At 42.6% G+C, this 24,128-nt stretch overlaps 1 protein-coding gene across 3 annotated transcripts; it reads right to left on the bottom strand.

Annotated features, from left to right (window-relative positions):
- Positions 1-5,158: 5,158 nt before the first annotated feature.
- LOC107158125 (DPY30 domain-containing protein 2-like) lies at positions 5,159-11,078 on the bottom strand. Of its 3 annotated transcripts, none has more exons than XM_048801795.1 (5): positions 10,955-11,078; positions 10,538-10,692; positions 9,908-10,063; positions 9,451-9,573; positions 5,159-5,616 (listed from the first exon to the last, which is right to left on the bottom strand). In XM_048801795.1, exons 3-5 carry the CDS (start codon positions 10,052-10,054, stop codon positions 5,440-5,442), a joined length of 447 nt encoding a protein of 148 aa, XP_048657752.1. In that variant the 5' UTR covers positions 10,055-10,063; positions 10,538-10,692; positions 10,955-11,078; the 3' UTR covers positions 5,159-5,439. The 3 variants fall into 3 exon arrangements, with proteins under 3 accessions (XP_048657752.1, XP_015360064.1, XP_048657753.1); XM_015504578.2 differs by having other exon boundaries at positions 10,542-10,692; XM_048801796.1 differs by lacking the exons at positions 10,538-10,692; positions 10,955-11,078 and having other exon boundaries at positions 9,892-10,049.
- Positions 11,079-24,128: the final 13,050 nt, after the last annotated feature.

Raw genomic sequence — 24,128 nt, 5'->3', positions numbered from 1 at the left:
CTGGGCCTTTCTAGAAAGTACAGAGAGGTGTGAACCCTGGCTTTCAGACTAGCCCTCACGGGCACCAGGACACTGGAGCTAAGTGCCTTTTTGGCAAGGTGCTAAGCCAAATAGAAGCCATGCGAAATTTCCTTTTGGTCATCTATAAATCTCATTTGGTTTTCTCCTGATCACAAATGCAAGTTATTAGAGCAAAGGAACCCACAAACTGCCCCAGCAGGCCTGGGCACTCCTGGGTGATGGATGGCCACAGGCATAAAGCTTTTCTTTGACCTGTTCCTGGGTCTTCTGTCAGGATCTCTGTGCTGACACTGTACTGACACAGATTGGTTCCTATGCAGCAGCAACGTTCATTTCAGAAGGCTCTATATACTGTGCCTAAGTACACTGGCTCAGATGGGAATTCTATGTCCTTTATCATTAGTGCTGGAATTCAATGGTTCAGAAACCAGGGGACCCTGAAATGACTTTCCATTAAATTTGATGGGGAAATCATTCAGGTCAGAACCAATCTAAAGTCTTACAGAATTTATCAGCACACACGCTGCCCAGGGGGCCCTGTCTTCTCTCTCTTCCTGGGGTCTTCCATGAAGAAGGCTGGAGGAGTCAGCCCTTCCTGGGAGAGGACTTGACAGAGAGAGGGCACAGAGGCCAAGCAAGCCCTTCCTCCCAGGCAGCGATGGTCATGATTAAAAACCCACTGATGAGGTTGGAGACCACAGTGGGCACTTTACAAATCCCCAGAGGATAATCTAAATAGTTTCCCAATTAGCTCACCATCATAATTCTAGAGAGGAAACCACTCTAGATTCTTTTGTCTTTTTCTTTTTACAGTAAGGAAAGTGAGATTTGTGGATGTTAAATTGTTAAATAACCTGCCCAAAGCCTCTTTGTGACTGAGCTGAAGTTGGAATCCTCATGGGGTCCCCTCAATGCCCTCTTGAATACCACCTGGTCAGCAGATGGGCCTGCTGGGGCCTGGGGCAAGTGAACTTTCCTTACCATTATCCTTTGGCTCCCAGCAGGTCTCTAAAATCCTTTCTTGTTGACCTTTCTTTAAAATGCTAATTGCATCTGTGAGGCTCAAGGGGCCTTTGCCCCATTGGGAGCCCCTGCCAGGTGAGCCCCTGCTGTGAGTCAGCACAGAGAGCCCCCCAGCCCAGGGCTGGTGACTGGCATGCAGGGAGCTCACTGCCAGGCTTTGGCCTCTACACACCCTGCAGAGCCAGGCACCCAGGGAGCCCAGGGAAGGCCTCCAGCAGAGGCTCCACCTCAGCAGGTGCCTGGGCAGCTGGCTACTCTGCCTCTCCCTGGAGCCTGAGGCTAAGGGGGCACTTTGAAGAACCTCCATGGGACAGGACCTGGGTAGGGCCAACCTGGACCTCCTCCAGGCAGCAAGGAGGCTGGTGGGGATGGGTGGCAGGGATGGGTGCCTCTGGGAAGCAGGGAGGCATGGGGAGGGAGCAGCGCTGTGGAGAAGATCAGAAACACAAGTGTGGAGCTCGGAGAGGACGGAAAGCAGAGGAAGAGGGGGAGGTAGGACTGAGAAGGGAAAGGAAGGAGACCCAGGGGCAGAAAGAGAGAACCAGGAAGACTCCAGAAGCAGAGCAGAGGCCACGGCCAGCCTGGGGCTTGCCTGGCTGCTCCACTTCCTTTCCAAGCACCCATGGCTTCCGGCCCTAACAAAGCAGGGCTCCAAAGCTTCACCTTCGGGAAACACCTAACTCTCTTGTAAAGGGAGACACAGAATCCTGGTGGCAAGTCCTGGCAGGTGAGACACACGCTCACTCCTGGCTGCCTCCTATCCCTGAGGATGCGTGCTTGAGGTGCCCCGTGCTCAGGCCTGGGGCACCCTCGGACATGCATGTCCAGTCCTATGAAGCCGCAGGTGTGCTCTGGCTGCAGGGGAGCCGGGGCTGTGTGTTAGGATGTGGGGGCGAGGCAGGACCCTTCATTGTGTCTTCAGTTCTCATCACTAAGAAGAGCTATTGTTCTCTTCAGCCCACTGATGTGTGGAACAGAAGTCAGACTTGGGGTGGCCCAAGAAGACTGAAGACCTGTGGGGGGAGCTGGAGGGGAACACATTCCAGGTTGGTCTGAAGAAGTGAGCAGCTCCAACCTGAGCAGCTGAGCTACCACTGGAGCAGCTGACCTAGAGGAGACTCTCACCAACAGGGTGCAGGGTCTCCAGCACCTGCACCGTCGTCACCAGCTGCTGAGGGCTCGCTGGGCACCAGGCCTCTGCTGAGCATTCTTTTTGCGTTAGCTCCGTTCACGCTCCTTCTACTTACTGCACCTGCCTTTCTCTCCAGGCCTGTTCTTTGTCCCCAAGCTCCCTGGCTTGTGATCCTCAGGGAGTTTGGAGCCTGAGAAGAGGAATCTTGACAAGTCTGGAAAGTCTGGGGAGAGGGCAGTGGTGGTGAGGAGATGCCCACAGAACGGCGGGGCTTAGAAAACAAAGCTCTTGCCAGACGCAGAAATAGATTCAGTCTCCTCTGTTTGACAGCAAGACTCGTCCTCGTCAAGGAAGTGGATCAAATCTGTCTCCAGCCCAGCCTCGCCTTCTGAGCCCCTCAAGAGCCAGTAAGAACTGAGTCCAGGCCCTGAAGCACTGCGACAGGACATGTGACATTGAGGCGCTCTCCTCCCTTCTCTTCCCTTGGCCTTAAGGCCCTGCTCACTCAGCTGGAGAGACTAGTGTCCTGGTCACTTTCCCTGGCAGGGAGGCGGGGTGGTGGGGGTGCCTGTGTGCAGGTTGCCTCACTGCAGGCCACTGATGGTGATGGGAGCCCTGGCTGGCCATGCGCAGGCCCGCTGCCTGGACAGCATCTCTAGACACTTTCTGCTGGACCTTATCGTGTGAGTCCTTGTCAGCTGTTTATCAGCTGCTCCTGTGGTAGCTCAGCTGCTCAGGTTGGAGCTGCTCACTTCTTCAGACCAACCTGGAATGTGTTCCCCTCCAGCTCCCCCCACAGGTCTTCAGTCTTCTTGGGCCACCCCAAGTCTGACTTCTGTTCCAGATAGGACACACCTTAGTCGGCTGAAGAGAACAATAATAGCTCTTCCTGGTGTCCCCTGTCTCTGACCTGAATATTCTATCAGTCTTCAAACATCTCTCATAAAATGTGGTTTCTAGAGCCTCATGGAGCATTTTGACAGGTTGAAACAAGGGAGGCAGGGAGAGAACAGTTAGAGGGGCAACAGGTGAGGGGCCGGTGGAGTCCGATGGACGGAGAGGCTGAGGGAGCCACATTAAAATACGTGAGTGCTTGGGTCAGAGGCTCACAGAGGTGTTTCCTCGGGTCTCTGTCCACAGTGATGATCCACGGAGGCACCAGTACTGGACTGTTGGCTGTGTTAGCAGAGGGCCAAGGGGTGTCAGGGCTTGACGGGGCTCCAGGGCGGAACCCCTGGGAATTCTTCTATTTAATTGCTATTTCTTAGGTTCAGACCATGACCTGTGGGCAGTAGTGGGCAGCAAGTGCCACTCTCACAGTGAGACTTCTGTCTTTGGGGAGGCAAACCCTGAAAATAGAATCTAAGGAACATTTATACAAGCATTCTAACTCCAAGAGCTACCACCAAGCCACACCCATTGTAATGTGGGTTTTTAAACAGCTAAGAAGGTCAACTTGCTTCTGGAATAGAAGAAATCCATAAAGACAACCCTCTAAGCTAAGCATTATTATCTCCTAAGTTTGGGAAAGTATCTCTTACAGGATCTCAGGTCTTTAAAATTGTTACACTTGGAAATGGACACTGTCATTCAGAGAGTTGAAATGAAGAACTTCTGAGGCCCCTTCAGATGATGAACAGCCAATTACAACCTCTGCTCCGAGATCTTACAGAAAAGCTTCAGCTGGGCTAGGGCTTTGGCCTTTCTTGAAGCTTGGGTGAAGTAAGTGGTTCAGGGATGCCCCCTATTGTGACATCCTCCTGCTTGTTCCTTTCCTAGGTACAATATACCCAGCATGCCCTCAGTTGCTCCTCCTCTTGTGTCCTTTATTGCAGGAAAAGCCACCACGGTCCACACCTCTGGGACTTAAGTCAGAAGCCTGGCAGTCATCTTGGATTTCCCACACCTGTCCTTTTTACCCTTCAGTTTCCTGCTTAGTTATTAATCACATCACACGAGACACCATAGTGTGGTGGTTTGGCAGATTTATCTGTCCTTGAATATACCCCCACCATAGGCACAAAGTAATCCAGACTTTGAGGATGGTACCAGAAGATCTCCGAAGTGACTATCACCCAAATTAACGAGTGACTATCTCCCAAATTACAACTCCAACACAGAACACTGTGGATCACCTCTTTGATAGCCCAAAGTTCCAGGTGATGGGCAGAATCACAGCCTTTGGAACAGAAGGCCCCTGTGTTTCTCCTTCACTAGCAAAGCAATACACCTTTTTCCTCAAAAGGATATCCTTGTTATTGGATTGGCATCAGGGACAAGGACCAAGCTTTTGGTAACACCTTGAGACCACTCCCCCCCTCCCCTAACCCATAACCAAAAAGTCACCTGCCTCAGGGGAGATTGTCCTTCCCAGCAGGGAATTTTTTTTTCAATATTTTTTAGTTGTAGATGGACACAATACCTTTATTTGTCATTATGTGGTGCTGAGGATCGAACCCAGGGCCTCACACATGCTAGCCACAACCTCAGCACCCCCAGCAGGGAATTATTAATGAATATTCCCTGGGCGGCTCCCCCAGAATTGCTCCTTTTCTGCCTTTTCACTGCATGGGTGGAGATAAGGGGAGGAGACTTGAGAAGTAAGAAACCTGGAAATTATAAAAAGGATAAGATTCACCTCCTGACACAGACACTCAGCTCTGGGCCCCCTTCTCTCTCTCTCTCTCTCTTTTTTTTTTTTTTTGTGTGTGTGTGTATGTGTGTGTGTGTGTGGTGCTGGCGATTGAACCCAGGACCTTGTGCATGTGAGGCAAGCACTCTACCAACTGAGCTATGTCCCCAGCTCTGTGTTACTGTTCTTTAAATAAAATTCGTACTCTATGCTTACCTGGGTGTTTCCCAGGTGTTCAATCTTCACATCTGGGGAAGCAGACCTTGTCACCAGTAACCGGAGGTAACACTCTTACTGGGCAGTCTCCAAATAAATGATAAAACAACAGGGAAAAGACTCAACCATTCCATTCCTTATTCTGAAATCTTTATTCTGAGTGGATTTCCACAAGATAAAGGTTCTCATGGCTAGCTGCCTGTCCAGGCTGAAGAGGCCCTGCAGATACCTCCTTTCAGAGTCCTGCCAACCTTGGTTGGCAGGAGCTCTGTTGCAGGGCTATTTTCTTGGACTGCAGGGTTGAGGGAAGGATCACTCAAATTCTTCCCATTCTGATAATTAAAAAAGGAGATTTGGAGTCAGAAGGCATTTTAATCAGCAACTTCGCAGGGAAAAGCCTCCTGGTGATTTGATCTTATGGGGATTCCAAGTTCTGCTCAATCTCCTCAACTAGCTCTGAAGAAGGAATCTGGTAAGGCATTGCTGGAGTATCCGGCAGGGATTCCTGCTCCAAGGACCCCTCTTCAACGGGTTCTGTGTCTTCCTGCTTGAATGAGACTTTCTTTTTGAAAGTGGTTAGGGAAATCGATTTCTAAATAGAAGGCAAAAAAGGTATTAGTTGTCATGGATTGAATTAGGAATGTCCCCCTGAAAAGCTCATGTTAAAACATGGTCCCCCAATGTGGCAAGGTTCAGAGGTGGCACTTTAGAGAAATGGTTGGATCATGAAGGCTGTGACCTCATTAGTTCATTAATCCATTTGATGGATTAATTATTTGAACAGACTACTTACTGAGTGGTGACTGTAGGCAGGTGGGGCATGGCTGGAGGAAGTGCGTTCCTGGGGACATGCCTTGGGCATTATATATTTTGTTCCTGGCTCCTCACACTCTCTCTGCTTTCTAGCTACCATGAGCCCAGTAGGTTTCCCTACCCCACCTTCTGCCAGGACGGTCTGCTTCACCTTGGGCCCAGAAGAATGGCCTGAGCTGACTATGAACTGAGATCTCTGTAACCATGAGCCCAAAATAAAAATTTCCTCTATTAAGTTAGTTGGATATTTTGGTCACAGTGACAAAAAGCAGACTAATACATTAGTAGAGGCTAACCACACTCCAGAAACATGCCCAAGAATGGCAGGAACACGATGTTGCTATTTTCATGCCAAAGGCTAAGTACAAAACTGAAATACAGCTGCCATAGCAAAGCAGACCATCAAATCTGCTAGGATCAAGTGACTCACCAATGATCTAACTGCCTCCAGAACAAAACTCAACGCCTTTGAAAGGAAAAGCAACATGGTCTAGGCTCCCTAGAAAATACCACCTACAACGTTCAGCATAGGAGTAAAAATTACTAGACGTAGGAGGGAGTAGGAAAATGTGAACCATAATCTAGTGAAAAAGTATTTAATAAAAAGAGACCCCAGGACATAGATGCCAGAATTAGCAGACAAGGACTTAAAACAACTTAATATTTTCAAAACTTTAAGTAAAAAAAGAACATAGTAAGTGAAAGAATAAGTCAGTAGAGAAAAAGGAAATTATTTTAAAAAGATAAATAAACATTTCTGTAATCCCAGTCACTGCGGAGGCTGAGACAGAAGGATTGCAAGTTTGAGATCAGTCTGGGCAACTTAATGAACTCTGTCTCAATATAAAATTTAAAAAAGGGGATGGGGACCTTATCTCAGTGGTAGAGCACTTGCCTAGCATGTGTAGGGTCCTGAGTTCAATCCCCAGCCAATATCAAGAAAGAGGGAAAGAGAGAGAGGTTGGGGTGGGGGGCCGGGAAGAAAGGAAGGAAGAAAAGGGGGGATGGGCAGGGGAAACCCAGCTAGAAATTCTAGAACTGAAAAGTATGATATCTGCAAATTTTTAAAACCCACAGAAATCCTAACATAGGATATGGAACAAGAGAGTGTCAACAAACCTGAAGGCAGATCAATAGAAATTGTCCAAAGTACAGAGGAAAAAAGATTGAAAAAATGAGCAGTGCCCTCCGGGACCTATGAAACAATGTCAGGTGTCTAATACCCTTTGATTGTAGTCTCTGGCTGAGCCAACTCCTTCCCATCTTTGCCTAGAAGTCTCAGAGCTTCATTCCACACTGAACCCTAAGGGACCGAGCAGAGAGCTCTGGGTGAAGCACTTGGTCACATGATCTCTAAGACCCTTCTGCATTCAAAGTGTTGAGTCTGTGCAACAAATACCTGTATTGATTTTTATGAAAACGTATTCCTAAAACATGAATGCTTCGGAGCTTTATAAACAATAGGAATCGCTTTCTGATTGAGATACAAAATTATGGTTTATATTGTCAAAGCTCCTCTACTTAGTGAAGAGAAACCCATATAGGTCAAGCCTCGCTGGCTCTCTCTGCCTGGACTCTACTGTTACCCACTCTACGGAGCTCTTCTTGATTCCTGTAATTGGAATGACCTCTGCCACACTGAGAACTCTGTTTCTATTCTTCTTTTGACACTTCCACTAGACTAGTATTCTATCTGGGGTACTCAAGAAAAAAAATTAACAAAGTCTTGCTAAGACAAAAACAAAGATGGTTTTAAAGGATTAAGGGAGGAAAATCTGGCAAAGCTTTGAGGGTGTGCATATAAGCCAGTTAGGCGAACCAGCAGGACTGCTGAAATTTCATGAAACCCCTCCTGGGCCTGTTTGAAGCCAGATTTCTCAGCACTAGTGATGCAAAATTTGCAGGCAGCCAATAGCAAGGGATAGTCCATAATCCACCTTGAGCCAATTGGGAACCAGAGCTTGGCATCTTGTCTTTTATCTCGCTCTTTCAACTTCTACTTGGAAATTAACTCAGACCTGAATGATGCAGCTCTCCCTTGCCGGTAGGTGATTCTTTCAGCTTTATTTTAGATCCCCCTCGGGTTCTGTTTGTTCCCTTCTAACAAGTGGAATCTATTTACATAACCACAATTTGCACACGAACTCTTCTCTAAATGTGAAAACTTGCACACAACCCAGTCATTGTCTCTTAGTTCTTATCTTCCCTTATAATTCCCCACGTCTCACCCTTGGCAAAAGAGCAAACCTGTTGTTTATCAAAATCTTGCTGAGGCTGGGCGCAGTGGGGCTCACCTGTAATCCCAGCAGCTCAGGAGACTGAGGCAGGAGGATCACGAATTCAAAGCCAGCCTCAGCAACGGCTAAGCGACTCAGGGCTGGGGAAGTGGTCAATGGTTGAGTGCCCCTGAGTTCAATTCTTGGTAAAAAAAAAAAAAAAAAAAAAAAAAAATCTTCCTGAGGTATATTGCTGCCAGGTGCAAAACATCCCCAGTGCAACACAAAGGGACATTCAAAATACAGAAGTGAGCCAAGTTTTCTTCGATAGAGCTACTGTAAAACTAGGGTAGAGACTTCGGAGTCCATTATCATATATTTTTACTTCTATTCGCAGAGAAACTTGGTGTTAGAAAATGGTTGGGTCATCAGTAAGGTGATGGTGACTTTCACTTACTGAGCCTAATTTCTCCCGTCCCCCAAAAACTGCTCCAAGCATGAACCCTTCCTGAGGGAGAGCTCTCTAGACCACATCAAAAAATAGCACAAACCATCTTTCTTTTAATTTAGTTATACATGTTCAGCTTTAAAAATAAATAACTGATTATAACTAATAATATATATATATATTTGGGTATATTCATTATTTATGAGAATGCTGAGTATATTATTATAAATGAAAATAAACTTAGTACTTTCATGCTATCAAAGTCAGCTTTGGAAACCAGCCAAAGTTAGTGACTTGTAGAAGGATGTAGTGATAGTTGAAGAAGATTTCAGATCTCAAGCCCGACAACCCCCTTAAATGAATTACCTGTTCAGGCATCATGTAATTTGTAGAAAGCATGAGATAGCAGCAGACATATTTTAGGAAATTGTAGGAAAGATTGTGGGAGATAAAATATTTGCTTGTCAGGGTGGTAAATGCACAGTTGTTTCCAACTATTCTGAACTAAGAACTTATATTCATCATTATAGCATCCAAGAGGAGGCACCGGAGGCTTGACAAGTAAAGAAAATTTAATAATAAAATACTAATATTACCACATGCATTAAGTATGCACTGATAACAACCATGTTTGGTTTCTGAAAAAACTTTGAATAGTTTTTGGAAAGGGCTCAAAGGATCTCTGAAAAAAATATTTGTTCCAGGTGAATAGAATCTAGATGTGTAAGTCAGTAACATCAGTGATATTTCCTGAATCTAACATGAATTTGCCTTTTAACCTTTCCTATTTTTATTGACAAGACCTGGTTCAGACATGAATGTGTGACAGGGAGGGAAAGTTGACTAAGGGGGCCTCAGTTGCTCAGCACGGTGGTGGCGGCTGCCCTGGGGATTTCCTGGAGTCCATCCCTGGGATGGGAATGGGCCATGGTGAGTGCCCCCTTCCTACCTTGCGACACTCTTTACACTTCTGTTGAATCTGAAGCTCTTCTTGTTTCATCATTGCTGCCATTTCCTTTTCCCTGAGGCTGTTCTCATATTCCTCCTTCAGCTGGATCTGTTCTTGCATATTCTGGGGTAATGTCACAGGCTCAAGTCAGGTCAGCACCAAGAGGTCTTATAAGGGGGCCCGCCATCCCTGGAGATAGTCCTGGACCTGGGTCCTTTAAGCCTGTGGAGTTTCTTCCTGTAACTAGCTTTAGCCTGCTGGCAGCTCCAAACCCACCGACTCCACACCCCCGAGTAGGATTCCAGCTGCAGACTCTCCACACTTCAGGGATACTTGGGCCTAAGTCATCCTGGGAAGGTGGATGAACCAAGCCCCCCTGGCCAACTCCAGCACCCTGCCTTGGATCCCAGTCCCTCCAGGGAAGCTGAGCCCTGCACACACCTGCACACACATGCACCTTTTCATTTGCTAGAGCTATTTTCCTGTAATGATAAAGCCATCGAGCCAGGAACTCTATTGGGTCATTGGGCTGAACCTTCGCCACTTCTGCCAGTGCCTGGGACAAGGAATTTCCAAAGCACTTCTTCAGGTATTCCGTTTCCATCCTGGGGACCTGGGAAGCATCCAAACAGACACATTCTTGTACACAGGTAATCATATTTTAAAAACAGATTCATTCTAACCAACTCAGATTTATTTCAGGATAAATATGTTACTTGGTCGCACCCGTGTTCATCAGCTTCCCATGGCTGTGACAAAATACCTGAGGTAATCAACATATAAAGACAAATTTATTTTTGTCAGTAGTTTCAGTCTATGGGTGTTCAGCAGAACACCATGGCAGGGAGCATCAGGTGGAGCAGAGAAGCTCTTCTTATAGTGGCCAAAAACAAACAGCAAAAGAGAAAGCAGTCAGAGTCTCACAATCCCCTTTCAAGGGCTTCCACTAGGCCTCACCCCTGTAGAGTTGCACCATCTCCCTATAGCACCTCAGGCTAGAGATCCAGATGACAGCATCTGGCCTTTGGGGACATTTAAGATCCAAACCATAGAATCACCCTTCTCAAAAGAACCAACAAATGCATATTTGCCAGTCGCCCTTATGTTCAAGCAGACTTGTTTTCCAAAGCTCTCCAGTTGGAGTAGATCAGACAGTAGGTCCTGGGATCACCAGGCTTGAGAGGAGCTTGATATATTGGCGGTTAAGAAGGCTGAGACCTTTAATGCACACACATTTCTACCCTGTAGGGAGAAAACAAGCAGGAAGAGACACCAGGGAAGAACTCTGAGCACCCTGAAAGGTGAGCTATTGTGAGGTCAGAAGGACAGCCTGTGACTTAGATCTAAGATTAGCTCATTTACTTCACAAAGGACCACAGAATCTCCCTGGGGAGGAGCAGAAGGAAGGGGAAATGCTAGGTCCTTTGGCCACTGCTAACACACTGTTCCACTCCCCAGTTCATAAGCAGAAACTGCCTCAGGCTGGTCACGCCCCCATATTTACTGTTGATCCGATTTGACAAGCAGGAGGGAAGGTGGCTCAAGCCAGAAGGTTCAAGGAGGCATGGCCATGAAGCAGAGCAGTGTGCAACACACTTACCTGATCTACAGAAGGACCCCGTTCTTGTGAGACCTACAGAGAATGTGGATCCTCAAGCTCTGACACAATACACATTGCATCAAATTATCACTAAAGAAACAGCAGGGAAACTATACTATGAAACCCACTTGGAAGTATAATCAACAATTCACAACAACCTGATATTCCTGAAGATTTCCCCACGAGAAGGCTCTGCCCTCATAAGGCCCTCACATTAGTGTGCAAAAGAAATCCATCATAACAGGTGCAAAAATCCCATGACAGGAATACAAGAAATATGTTTCTTAAAAAAGGTAATATGATACCTGCTAAGGTATATAATTCACCAGCAACTGACTCCAAAGATATCAAAGTGGATGAAATAACAGACAAAGGATGATTATGGAAAAGGTCAATGAATTCCAAAAGAACACCGAAAAATAATTGAATGAATTTAAAAAGTCAGTACAGCATATGAGTGAGAAATTCAATAGAGATAGAGTTACTGAAAAAGAACCAAACTGAAATCTTGAAAATTAAAGGCATAATAAATTAAATAACAATTCAGTTGAAAGTCTCTCCAAAAGAGTAGACTACTATGTAGAAGACAGAATCTCAGAGCTAGAAGACAAAGTACCTGCCCTTGAACATTCTGAAAGTATTGAAGAAAAGAAAATAAGTAACCATGATTAGAATATATGTGAATTCTGGGACAGCATTAATACAACAAATTTAAGAATCACTGCGATCTAAGAGGGATGTAAGACCCAGGCTAATGGCATGGATAATCTCTTCAGGAAAATAATAACAGAAAAATTTCCAAACCTCAGGAACATGTAGACAGAGGAGGCATTCAGAAACCTACTTACAAGATCAAAATTGACAAAATTACACTTTGTAATTAAGATGCCTAACATACAGAAAAAAGGATTCAAAGCCTCAAGAGAAAAACATCAGGTCATTTAGAGGTAGGCCAATCAGAATCGCTTCTGATTTCTTAGTATGAACTCTAAAATCCAAGGGAAAGAGATAAGTGCAAACCAAGATTGCTGTATCCAGCAAAACTATCCTTCAGAGTCAAAGAAAAAAATAAACACTTTCCAAGATAAGCAGAAACTAAAAGAAGACATGATTACCAAGCTGCCACTACAGAAAAATACTTAGAGACATACCACACAGAGAAGGAAAAAAAATAAAGACTCCAGAGCTCACAGTGGGTGAATCTCATTAGAAAAATATCTGAGCAAATGAGATTCGGAACTACATTCAATTTTAGAAATAAATATAAATGGCCATATGTACTAACCCACACCTGTGATCCCAGAGACTCTGGGATCTTTATTTTTTTTCCTTCTGTGTATAGTATGTCTTTTTTGTACCAAAAAAAAAAAAAAAAAAAAATAGATAGACAGACTGGCACAATGAATTAGAAAGCAAGATAAACTATATATTGTTTGAAATTTATCTTACATGTAAAGTCAGTCACAGGCTGAAAGTGAAAGGATGAAAATGATATTCCATGCAAATAAGTTCCCCAATAAGTGGGAATAGTTACTGTCATATCTGATAAAGAAGACTTCAGGACACAGTTAAGTGGAAGAACCATAAATGTCACCTCATATTGGTAAAGATAAAAACTCAACATAAAAATATGACAATAAGTGCCCCAAATATCAATGTATTTAATTATTTACAAAACACTACTTAATGATTCTGACTGTGCTAAACCCTAATATAATAATACCAGGTGATTTTAATACATATCTTCACCAATAGATAGGTCATCCAGACATAAACTCAATGAAGACTCTTCCGACCTAAAAGAATATTATAAAGCAAATGGACCTACCAGATATCTATAGACTATTTCACTTAACAATAGCCAAATTCACTTTCTTCTCAGGAGCTTATTGAACCACCTCCAAAATAGACCATATTTTAAGCCCAAAGCAACTCTTAGCAAATACAGAGAAATTGATATAATTTCTTGCCTCTTATATGATCATAATGGAACAAAATTATAAATCAACAGCAAGAAAAAAACTACAGAAACTATTGAACACATAGACTGAACAATACACTTTTTGGGGGGGAGGGTATTGAGGATTGAACCCAGAGGAACTTTACCATAGAGCCACATACTCAACTTTTTCTATTTTTCTTTTCTTTTCTGACTTTATGTGTGTTTTTCCTCTCACTTATCTGATTCCCTGGGTTCTCCTTTCTTTTCTCCTGCTAATACCTGCCTCTATTGATTCCTCTTTCATGCTTCCTATAATCTTTTACTTCTATTTTCTCTCCTCCTTCCTTATAAACATCACATCCTACACCACTTCTGTTCTTTCTTTTCCACCATTAGAAATTGTAAACCCTTTGCAAACTTACTGTTGCTATCATAGACAAGAATTGAACACATCATTTCTGTTAATTGAAATAAAACTGTAGATGTCTTCATAGGAGCTATTTGGTTTAAGGCTGTATATTGTTAGCATTAGGTACACCCTTAAAGGTGAGGTATTAGAAACCTTCAGGAACACTATAAGTCTACAGGATAAAAACTGTACTGCTTCAGATCCACACTGTTGGATAGGAAGACACATGAAAAAACAAGGGAACAAAGCGTCCCAAACAAACCAAGATGCTCCAATAATAGAATCCATTGTCAAAATAGTAGAAGAAATGTCAGAGAAGAAATTTAGAATGTACATAGTTAAATTGATCCACAATGTAAAGGACAATGTAAGGAGTAAAATCAGAGATAAATTTCAGGAAGTGAAAGATCACTTCAATAAAGAGACAGAAATTGTGAACAGAAATCTGCACAACGAAGGATTCAATAAAACAAATTAAAAATTCAATGCAAAGTATCAGCAACAGTCTAGATCACATGGAATTCAGAACCTCAGGCAATGAAGACAAAATATATAATATTGAAAATAAAGTTGACCATGAAGAGAAGATGGTAAGAAACCATAAACAGAACTTCCAAAAAGTATTGGATAAAGTATTGGATAACATGAAAAGACCAAATTTAAGATTTACTAGGATACAAGAAGGCATGGAGACACAAACCAAAGGAATGCACAATCCTTTCAATGAAATAATATCAGAAAATTTCCCAAATCTAAAGAATGAAATGGAAAATCAAGTACAAGAGGCTTATCGGACCCCAAATGTACAAAATTACATCATACCAACACCAAGGCATTATAAGGGGAATAATTAACATACAGAATAAGGACAGAATTTTAAAGGTCATGAAAGAAAAAAATCAAATTGCATATAGGGGAAACCAATTCAGATCTCAGCTGATTTCTCAATCTAGAACCTCAAAGCTAGGAGGTCCTGGAATAATATGTATCAAGGTCTGAAAGAAAATGGATGCCAACCAAGAATTTTATATCCAGCAAAATTAAGCTTCAGATTTGAAGATAAAATTTAAAAACTTTCATGATAAACAAAAGTTAAAAAATTCACAACTAGAAAGACTGCACTATGGAACATTCTTAACAAAATATTCCATGAAGATGAAATGAAAAAAAAAAGTGAAAACCAGAAAAGGGAAGAACTGCACTAAAGGAATAGTCAATCAAACCAGAAACTAAATCAAATTTAAAACCAGAAATGAACCAAATGACTGGAAATACAAATCACATCGCAATACTGACCTTGAATGTTAATGGCCTACATTTATCAATCAAAAGAAATAGACTGGCAAATTGGATTAAAAAACAAGACCCAACAATATGCTGTCTCCAAGAAACTCACCTCATAGGCAAACACATCCACAGGCTGAAGGGGAAAGAATGGGAAAAAAACATAATACTCATATGGATTGTGTAAACAAAGAAGGGTTCCCATTCTCATGTAAGATAAAGTGGACTTCAAGCCAAAGTTAAACAGAAGGTTAAAGAAGGACATTTCATACTGCTTAAGAGAATGATATATCAGCAAGACATAACAATCATAAATATTTATGCCCCAAACACGGGCGCATCTCCTTGCATCAAATAAACCCCTTCACAATATCAAGAATCAAATAGACCACAACACAGTAATACTGGGTGACTTTATGCACCTCTCTCACTACTGGACAGATCTTCCAAACAAAGGAACTATGGAACTAAACAAATCTGCCCGTGTCCTGCAAGGGGAGAGTGGGGTAATGGTTGGAAGTGTGGGCTGGCTGCGAAGTAAAAGCTGCGACAGGAGGATCGCAAATTCAAAGCCAGCCTCATCAAAAGTGAGACACTAAGCAGATCTGTGAGACCCCGTCTGTAAATAAAATTCAAAATAGGGCTGGGGATGTGGCTCAGTGGTCAAGTGTCCCTGAGTTCAATCCCTGGTAGCAAAATAATAAATAAAAATAAAAATAAAAGCTATGAAGTAGTATTACAAAATAAACACAGAAGACCAGAAATGGATATTTTTAAAATGGGGGCAGTAATGGATTGAGCAGACCTGATGGGTCTGACTCCTAACAAACAGAAAAAACAGACTAAAGGTGATTGGTAGGGAGCCCCTTCAGGGAAAACAGGACAAGAGCGGGGATGAACAGGTTGTTTGGTGCTTGGCAGGTTATGCCCATCTCCAGACAGCTGGGTCTGAACCTGGGGCTGTGAGCTAAGGCAGGGCACCAGCAGGATCTGTGCTTTCTCGAACCGGGAAATTCCACCCAGGAATTTCCAGAAAAGCAGCTTCCCTGCCTTAATGGCTCAAACAATATCCCTAGTTCATGCAGGACTCCCAACAAAATAATACAATAATACAAAATAATAACTGACATGTAAAGAATATTTTATCCATCAACAGGAGAATACACTTTCTCCTTAGCAGCACCTTCTCTAAAATAGACTATATTTTGTGCCACAAAGCAACTCTTAGCAAAAGAGAGAGAGAGAGAGAGAGAGAGAGAGAGAGAGAGATGATATCCTACATTCTATCAGATCATAATGGAATTAAACTACAAATCAATGAAAAAATAAAAACTAGAAGCTACTCTAATACCTAAAGACTAAATAATACATTATTGACTTTATGTATTAAATAATACCTTATTTCATTAAAATAATAGAAAGTCAATGAACAAATGACCTAATATTACATCTCAAAGCCCTAGGAAAAGAAGAACAAATCAACACCAAAAGCAGTAGAAGACAGGAAATAATTAAAATCAAAGCTGAGATCAATGAGATTGAAACAAAAGAAATAGGTTTAAAAATTGACAAAACAAATGTTGGTTCTTTGAAACACTAAATAAAGTTGAAAAACTCTTAGTCACACTTATGAACAGAGAAAACTCAAATTACTAAAATTTATGATGAAAAAATAACTATCATGAGAGACTCCACTGATATGCAGAAGATAATTAGAAACTATTTTGAAAATTTATACTCCAACAAAATAGAAAATCTTGAAGATATAAACAAATTTGTAGAGACATATGATCCACCCGAGTTGAATCAGGAGGACATATACAATTTAAACAGATCAATTTCAAGCAATGAAATTGAAGATGCCATCAGAAGTGTACCAACCAAGAAAAGCCCAAGACCAGATAGATTCTCAGCCAAGTTCTTTCAGACCTTCAAAGAAAAATTATCACCAATACTCCTCAAATTATTCCATGAAATGGAAAAGGAGGTAACCCTTCCAAACTCATTCTATAAAGCTAGTATCACCCCAATACCAAAATCAGACAAAGACACATCGAGGAAAGAAAACTTTCAACCAATGTCCCTGATGAACATAGATGCAAAAATTCTCAATAAAATTCTTTGTCTTGTATGTATTTATAACTACAGAGCCATAGTAACAAATCAGGGTAGGGAGGTGGAGCGTGGGAGGAATAGACAAACTATAGATAAACCAAAGAGAAGGGAGGGAAAGGGAGGAGGCAGGGGTTAGAAATGATGGTGGAGTGAGATGGACATCATTATCCAAAGTACATGTATGAAGACATGAATGATGTGAATATACTTTGTATACAAACCAGAGATATGAAAAATTTGGTCTATATGTATAATATGAATTGTAATGCAACTTTCTATCATATATAATAAATTAGAATAATTTTTTTAATTCTGGAAAATCACATACAAAAACATATTAAAAAGACAGTGCACCATGATCAAGTGGGATTCATCCCAGGGATGCAAGGTCGGTTCAACATATAGAAATCAATAAATGTAATTCACCACACCAATACACTTAAAGACAAAAATCATACGATCATCTCAATAGATACAGAAAAAGAATTTGATAAAATACAGCACCTATTCATGTTCAAAACACTATAAAAACTAAGGATAGCATGAACATACTTCAACACTGTAAAAGCTATATATGCTAAACCCAAGGCCAATATCATTCTAAATGGAGAAAAATTAAAAGGATTCTCTTTAAAAACTGGAACAAGACCAGGATGTTCTCTTTCAGCCCCTTTATTCAATATCATCCTTGAAACTCTAGCCAGAGCAATTAGACAAAAAAAAAAAAAAAAAGAAAAGAAAAAGAAAAAGAAATTAAATGGATACAAGTAGAAAAAGAACTCAAAATATCACTATTTGCTGATGACATGATTCTTTTTTTAGAAGATCCAAAATCCACCAAAAAACTTCTAGAACTAATAAATAAATTCAGCAAAGTAGCCAGATATAAAATCAACATATAAAAATCAATAGCTACCATATACACCAATAATAAATGCTCTGAATGATAACTTAAGAAAAAATTGTATTCACAAAAATCTAAAAAAAAAAACCCACCTGGGATTAAAAATCTAACCAAGGAAGTGAAAGACCTCCACAATGAAAATTACAGAACACTGAAGAAAGAAATTGAAGAAGACTCTAGAAGATGGGAAGACCTCCAAAGTTCATAGATGGGCAGAATTAATATTGTTAAAATGACCATATTACCAGAAGCAATGTACAGATTCAATGCAATCCCTCAACAAAATACCAGTGACATTCTTCACAGAACTAGAAAAAAAAAACAGATCTAAAAATTCATGTGGAAGAATAGATGACCTAATATCCAAAGTGATTCTAAGCCAAAAAAAGAGCACCACACCCAACTTCAAATGATATTACAAAGCTATAGTAACAAAAACTGCATGATACTGGCACAAGAACAGACAGAAGACACGGAGACAAACCTACACAGATAATGGTCATCTGATCCTTAATAAAATTACAAAAAAAGTCCGCTAGAGAAAAGACTACCATTAAAAATAAAATAGGGGAGGGGGCATGGAGGCAGAAAAGATGGTGGAATGAGATGGACATCATTACCCTAGATATATGTATGACTGCACATATGGTGCGTTGCTACATTGTGTACAACCAGAGAAATTAAAAGTTGTGCTGCAATTGTGTACAATGAATCAACACACATTCTGCTGTCATATATACCTAATTAGAATAAATAAATTAATTTCAAAGAAAAAGCCTGAATCAGGGGAAAAAAAACAAATAACCTAATCAACAAATGGGCAAATGAACTGAACGGATACTTCTCAAAAGAAGAAATTTAAATAGCCAACAGAATATAAAAAATATTTTTAAAAGAATGCTCAACAACTTTTTCAACCAGGGAAATGCAAATCAAAACTACACTGAAATTTCATCTCACTCCAGTCAGAATGGCCAACATCATTAGAATGTTCTCTCTGATACGGAGATGCTAACCCAAAACAAGGGAGGGAAAGATTGGAAGTTCATTAGACCAAGGGGAATGATGGGAATAGGAAAGACAGTAGAATATGTATGAATACGTGACCAATGTAACTCCACATCACGTACAACCACAATAATGGGATCCTACTTGGAACAAATTATCCTTTTTCTATGTATGTATAATATGTCGAAATATACTCTCCTGTCATGTATATCTAGAAAGAACAAATAAGTTTTAAAAAGAATGGCTGCCATCAAGAATATAAATAACAAGCCAGGCGCAGTGGCACACGCTGTAAACCTGTAATCCCAGCAGCTTGGGAGGCTGAAGCAGGAGGATGGGGAGTTCAAAGCCAGCCTTGGCAATTGTGAGGCACTAAGCAATTCAGTGAGACCCTGTCTCTAAATAAAATACAAAATAGGGCTGAGGATGTGGCTCAGTGGTTGAGTGCCCCTGAGTTCAATCCCTGGTACCACCCCCCCTCCAAAAAAAGGAATATAAATGATAAATGCAGATGGGGATGTAGGAGAAAAGGAACACTTTTACACTGTTGGTGCAATTGCAAATTAGTACAATTATTATGGAAATTGGCATGGAACTACCATATGACTCAGCTATACCACTTCTCAATATTTATCCTAAAAAACTGAAGTCAGCATTTTATAGCAATCTGTGCATACCCATGTTTATAGCAGCCCAATTCACAAGAGCCAAGTTATGGAACCAGCCTAGATGCCTGTCAGCAGGTAAGTAGACTTTTAAAAATGTGGTATATACACACAGTGAAGTTTTACTCAACCATAAAGAAGAAAAATTTTATCACTTTCAGGAAAATAGATGAAATTTGAGAGCAATGTTTCAAGTGAAATAGGTCAAACTCTGAAAGTCACGGATCATATTTTCTCTCATATGTGGAAGCTAGAAAGGAAAAGGAACCAAAAAAGAAAAAAAAAAAGAGTGGCAGGAATCTCATGAAAATAGAAAGGAGACCAGTAGAGAAAGGGAACGGGGTAGGGAAGAGAGAGTTAGGGAAGGTATTAGTGAAACAAAATTGACCAGATTATACTGTGTTCATGTACAAATAGGCAACAATGAGTCCCACTATTATGTATAATTATGATTACCAATAAAAATATTAAAAATAGTATTTATTTGTAATTGAGATAATCAAGTATATAGAAAATCCTTAAAAATATAATCATAAAGCTGCTAAATAAGAGGAAAATGTATTAGGGTTACAGGAAAATGTCAAAGTAAAAAATCAATTGCATCTCCATATGTTACGTACTAATAAGTAACTGGGGTAAATGGCAAAATGGCAGCCAAACCATTAAATATTTAGAAACAAAATATGTGTAAGATCTGCAAAATATTCTCAAAACTTTAGAGATTAAGGGGCTCCATATTGTCAATTTTCCCAAGATTGATATGCAGATCAATGAAGCATGTCAAAAATCCTAGCATGCTTTTTGTCAAATGTAACAGTTTCACTCTAAAATCTATGAAAATGCAAAGAACCTACAACATAATTTGAAAGATGACACTGAGTTTAAGATTTACTCTAAAGGTATAGTAATCATAAGGTATAGTTGATTGACTTTATCCATAGGTGCCTTGATATTTCAATGACCATTACTGCAATACAGTAAGAAGAATTTGATACCCTGCTTTAAAAAAAAAAAGATAAAAACAATATCAACTTTTAGCTCCCACAAAAATTAACTTTAGATGATTGTAGAATGTTTATAACTTTCTTCATAATGGCCAAACCCAGAAAGAAGGCAAATGAAAAAAGAGTGAATAAATCCTTTTCTCACCAAACAATGGAGAGTATTTATTTATAAATACTCCATTGTAACAACATGGTTGAATCACATAAGCATTGTGCAGAGCAAGGGCAGACCCAACAGAGGGTGTACCATGTAATCATATGGCTGCAATGCCCAGAACAAAGCTCATTTGTTCTAACAGGAGAGGAATGGATCTGGAGCCCAGGTGACTGGTGGGGATTATTATGAAGGGACATGGAGAAGAAGACTTCATCTAGATTGTGGTGATGGCTACAAAACCATGCAATTTCTCAAAACTCTTCAAGTTCCACATTTTAGAGGAACACCATATTTTATTATAAGTATTGATGAAATAGATTTTAGAAAAGTAACTGTAATCATTTTCAGAATATCACTGCAACCTCCCTCAAAATGTTTGTGTCCATCAGTGTCACCCGGGAAGTCTGTCTCAAAACCCAATTCCCAGACCCTTCTCCAGAAGGAGTAGATGGCAGGTCCTGCGATTCAGCTTTCAACAGCCATCCCCAGGACCATGATCCTGGTGTCCTCTGATCATGCTCTAGAAAACTACCCTCTTAGTAGAGTTGGGCGTCTGATCTGCCTCTTAGATAAGAGTCACACCTTGTCTGATCATCTGGACTGCACACTCATGACCTCAAGAGATGTCCTCATGCCCAGCATTCCCAGTTTGGGCCTAGAGCTGACATGGGAGCTATGGGTGGCAGAGCATATGACCTGGAGGACCACAGATGGATTCAGAGAGACACCTGGGCATCTTAAGTGACACTGATTGACCCCAGTGCAGTGACCTGGCCCACAACTGTAATACCAGCCACTCAGGTGGCTGAAGCAAGAGGATCACGAGGTCAAGAACAGCACGGGCAACTTAGTGAGGCCTTGTCACAAAATAAAATATTTAAAGGGCTGGGAGAGGCTGGGGTTGTAGCTCGGTGGAAGAATGCTTGCAAGCATGTGTGAGGCACTGGGTTTGATTCTCAGTAACACATATAAATAAGTAAAACAAAGGTCTGTGGACAACTAAAAAAACTATTTAAAAAACAAAAAAATGCCCTATGAATATACCTCAACTGTGGAAAACCCTTGATTAAACACACAATACCAAAAAGGAGAAGAAAACCCACACTGATATAGCCACACCCCTCAACAGAAAATTTCAGTTATATGATGGTTGCCCTCATAGACTTCCTAGGAAGATGAGCACCAACTGAAAGTTCTAGAATAACTGTCAGCAGTTGGTAGGTTAAGCTCCGCCCATGTTACCAGGGTAACCAGGGAGGCTTAGACTGACCCAGCCTCCTAGGCTCAGTTACCTGGCTGCTGTGGACAGAACAGGGAGGAACAGCTCCCAAAGAGCCCTCACAGCTGCTTCTCCACCAAACCCAGAGCTTGGCACAGGCTTTCAAGATGCACAGGAAGGGACTAAATAGTCTCCCCAAGGGTTTAGGACAACAGGACCTAGTAGGAATCCAACATACAAAGGGACCTCCAGGAACCGGCTCACAGAGAGGCCTTGGAGCTCCTGCCAGGCCTGAGAGGATCTACCTTCAGAACCATGTGGAGGAGAAAGCCTGAGCGGTCCTGGAGGGAGGAATGTGATGGGCAGATCCCCAGGTGGGGCGGCCCAGGTGTCTCCAAGGGGTAGAAGTGATCAGGGCCATGGGGATGTGGGATGCTGCACAACCTCCAAATGGATCACCTGGAATATATCCAGATATAATAGGACCAAAGTGCATCAAGAGAAAAGAAGGAGGGGAAACAAAGTTAAGCAGAGAAACCACCCAAAGGGATTAGGCTCGGAGGGCTGGGGAGCACGCACAAAATGTGACTCAGAGCAGGGAAAGGGGCAGATGTGGACTTAGACCTTTGACCAGGAGAAGGGAGCCTCAGCAGCAGGCTTCAGGGGAAAGGGGCTTTCCTGGCCTCTGTGCGGGGCAGCATCCTTGAGTCTCCTATACGTCCTTCACCTTAAACAGGACTTCAGCCTCCAAGCCAAGGGGGTTCAGGTGTTGAGGGGGGATATAGATGGCACTGAATCCAGGAAGATGAGGAGAGGTTAGTTCAAAAGGAAGAATGAAGGTGATCAGAGCCCACAACTGCCAGGCCAGGGACACTAGTTTGCAGGACTCCCCTTGGTGTGTCTCCCTTTCTCTGTCCCCCAAGGGCCATCTGAGTACATTTGAACTTCTGCTTGGGTGCACATGGAGATTTTAACATCAAAAGCTAAATCAGTGGGTCCTCAGTCAGAGAGGGCTCTCCCCAAAGCACTGCCTGTAGAGAGTTACAGTGGGGGGCACTTTGACTTCTTTTAAGACCACAAGGGGGTAGGAAGTTGGGAAGGAGCTCTGGGGGTGGAAAGAGGAAGACTGAGGACACCACATCAGCTGCCTTGGGTGGGCCAAGCAGGAAGCGGCAGGCACCAGCAGATAGAGGCTCAGCCTCCCAGTCTCACACCCCTAACTGTCACTCTTCAGCTATGGTAGCTCTTCTTCCCATCCCAGAATACCCGGAGCTTTCTACGATGTGGGGACACTGGGGATGGAACACTAGGGCCCAAAGTCCCTCTTCTTAAACCAGTGCCACTTTTGTACCTTGCAGAGTAGGATGTTCCCCCGCCTTCCCCTGTCTCTTGGAGTGAATCCTGCCAACAATGTGGGCCTGGACACCAAGGGCCGGGTCCTTCCCTGGCTCTGCAGGTGCCAGGGCCCCTGGAGGCTAAGCTTCAAGAACTTCAAGGGCAAATAGCCTGCGGTTTGGCAGGTGGCTGGCAAAGGTGTCAAAGAGGTGGGACTTGACCTTGGCCAAGCCTTGAAGAATAGGCAGTGCTGGGGGAAGAACAAGCCTAAAGGAAGGGCAGCTGTGGCAAGAAGAAGCTCAGAGATCTGCAGGGAGCTGGGGGCAAAGCAGCCCTGACAGGGAGAGTCCTCTCCAAGCACAGGCTGGAGGAGGAAGGGTCAGGAGTCAGCTGATGTCCACTGGGGACGCTCAGGCATCTGAATCCTAGTTCTCTGGCTGCAGGAGCCACGGACATGTCCTAGCTGCAGTTCAGTGGCAGGAATTAAAGCAAAGTCGGAGGACGGTGATGAGGCAGGGGGCGTTCACAAAGTCCAGGCTTGGGTGACAAGGGCCTGAATGGAGGCTGTAGGTGAATCCCGCTGGATCTCCGAAGATGAGAATGACCCACCCAGTGGGGTTTGGTGACATAGGGGGCAAGAAGGGAGGGATTCCAGGATAATGGAGGGTTCTGTTGAGATTAGGGAGCAACTGTACTACGAGGAGAGGAGGAATTGGGGTGGGGGATCAAGGAGGGCAGATGTGAGGGGCAAGTGGCAGGGGAGGAGACGGCTGGACATTTGGGGTTTAGAGATGGCCAGATGGTCCCTGGGAGTGTGGGGTGAGAGGAGACAGTCAGTTTGGGATGCTTTCATTTACTCATTCATTCAACATGCATTTGTTGGCAACCAGGGGCACACCCAGCCCTGGGTGAGGTGTCAAAGGGGGGCGTTAAAAGGGCAAGGTGTCCCTCCCTTTGAAGAATCAGACTTGGACCCCATGATAGGAGAGAGACAGTGCAACCAAGGGGCACCAGGTAGCCTGCTGGGTGTAAGGAT

Source organism: Marmota marmota, unplaced genomic scaffold (genome assembly GCF_001458135.2).
Source record: "Marmota marmota marmota unplaced genomic scaffold, marMar, whole genome shotgun sequence".
Lineage (NCBI taxonomy): Eukaryota > Metazoa > Chordata > Mammalia > Rodentia > Sciuridae > Marmota > Marmota marmota.
The sequence above is the reverse complement of the archived record's forward strand: the minus strand, read 5'-3'. Positions and strand labels throughout refer to the sequence as shown.

Coding starts and splice junctions, on each gene's coding strand:
- LOC107158125 (XM_048801795.1), bottom strand. CDS start 10,054: ATGGAAACGGAATACCTGAAGAAGTGCTTTGGAAATTCCTTGTCCCAG. Junction 9,574..9,907: donor TAGCTCTAGCAAATGAAAAG/GTGCATGTGTGT, acceptor ACATTACCCCAG/AATATGCAAGAACAGATCCA. Junction 5,617..9,450: donor AGTGTAAAGAGTGTCGCAAG/GTAGGAAGGGGG, acceptor CCTTCTATTTAG/AAATCGATTTCCCTAACCAC.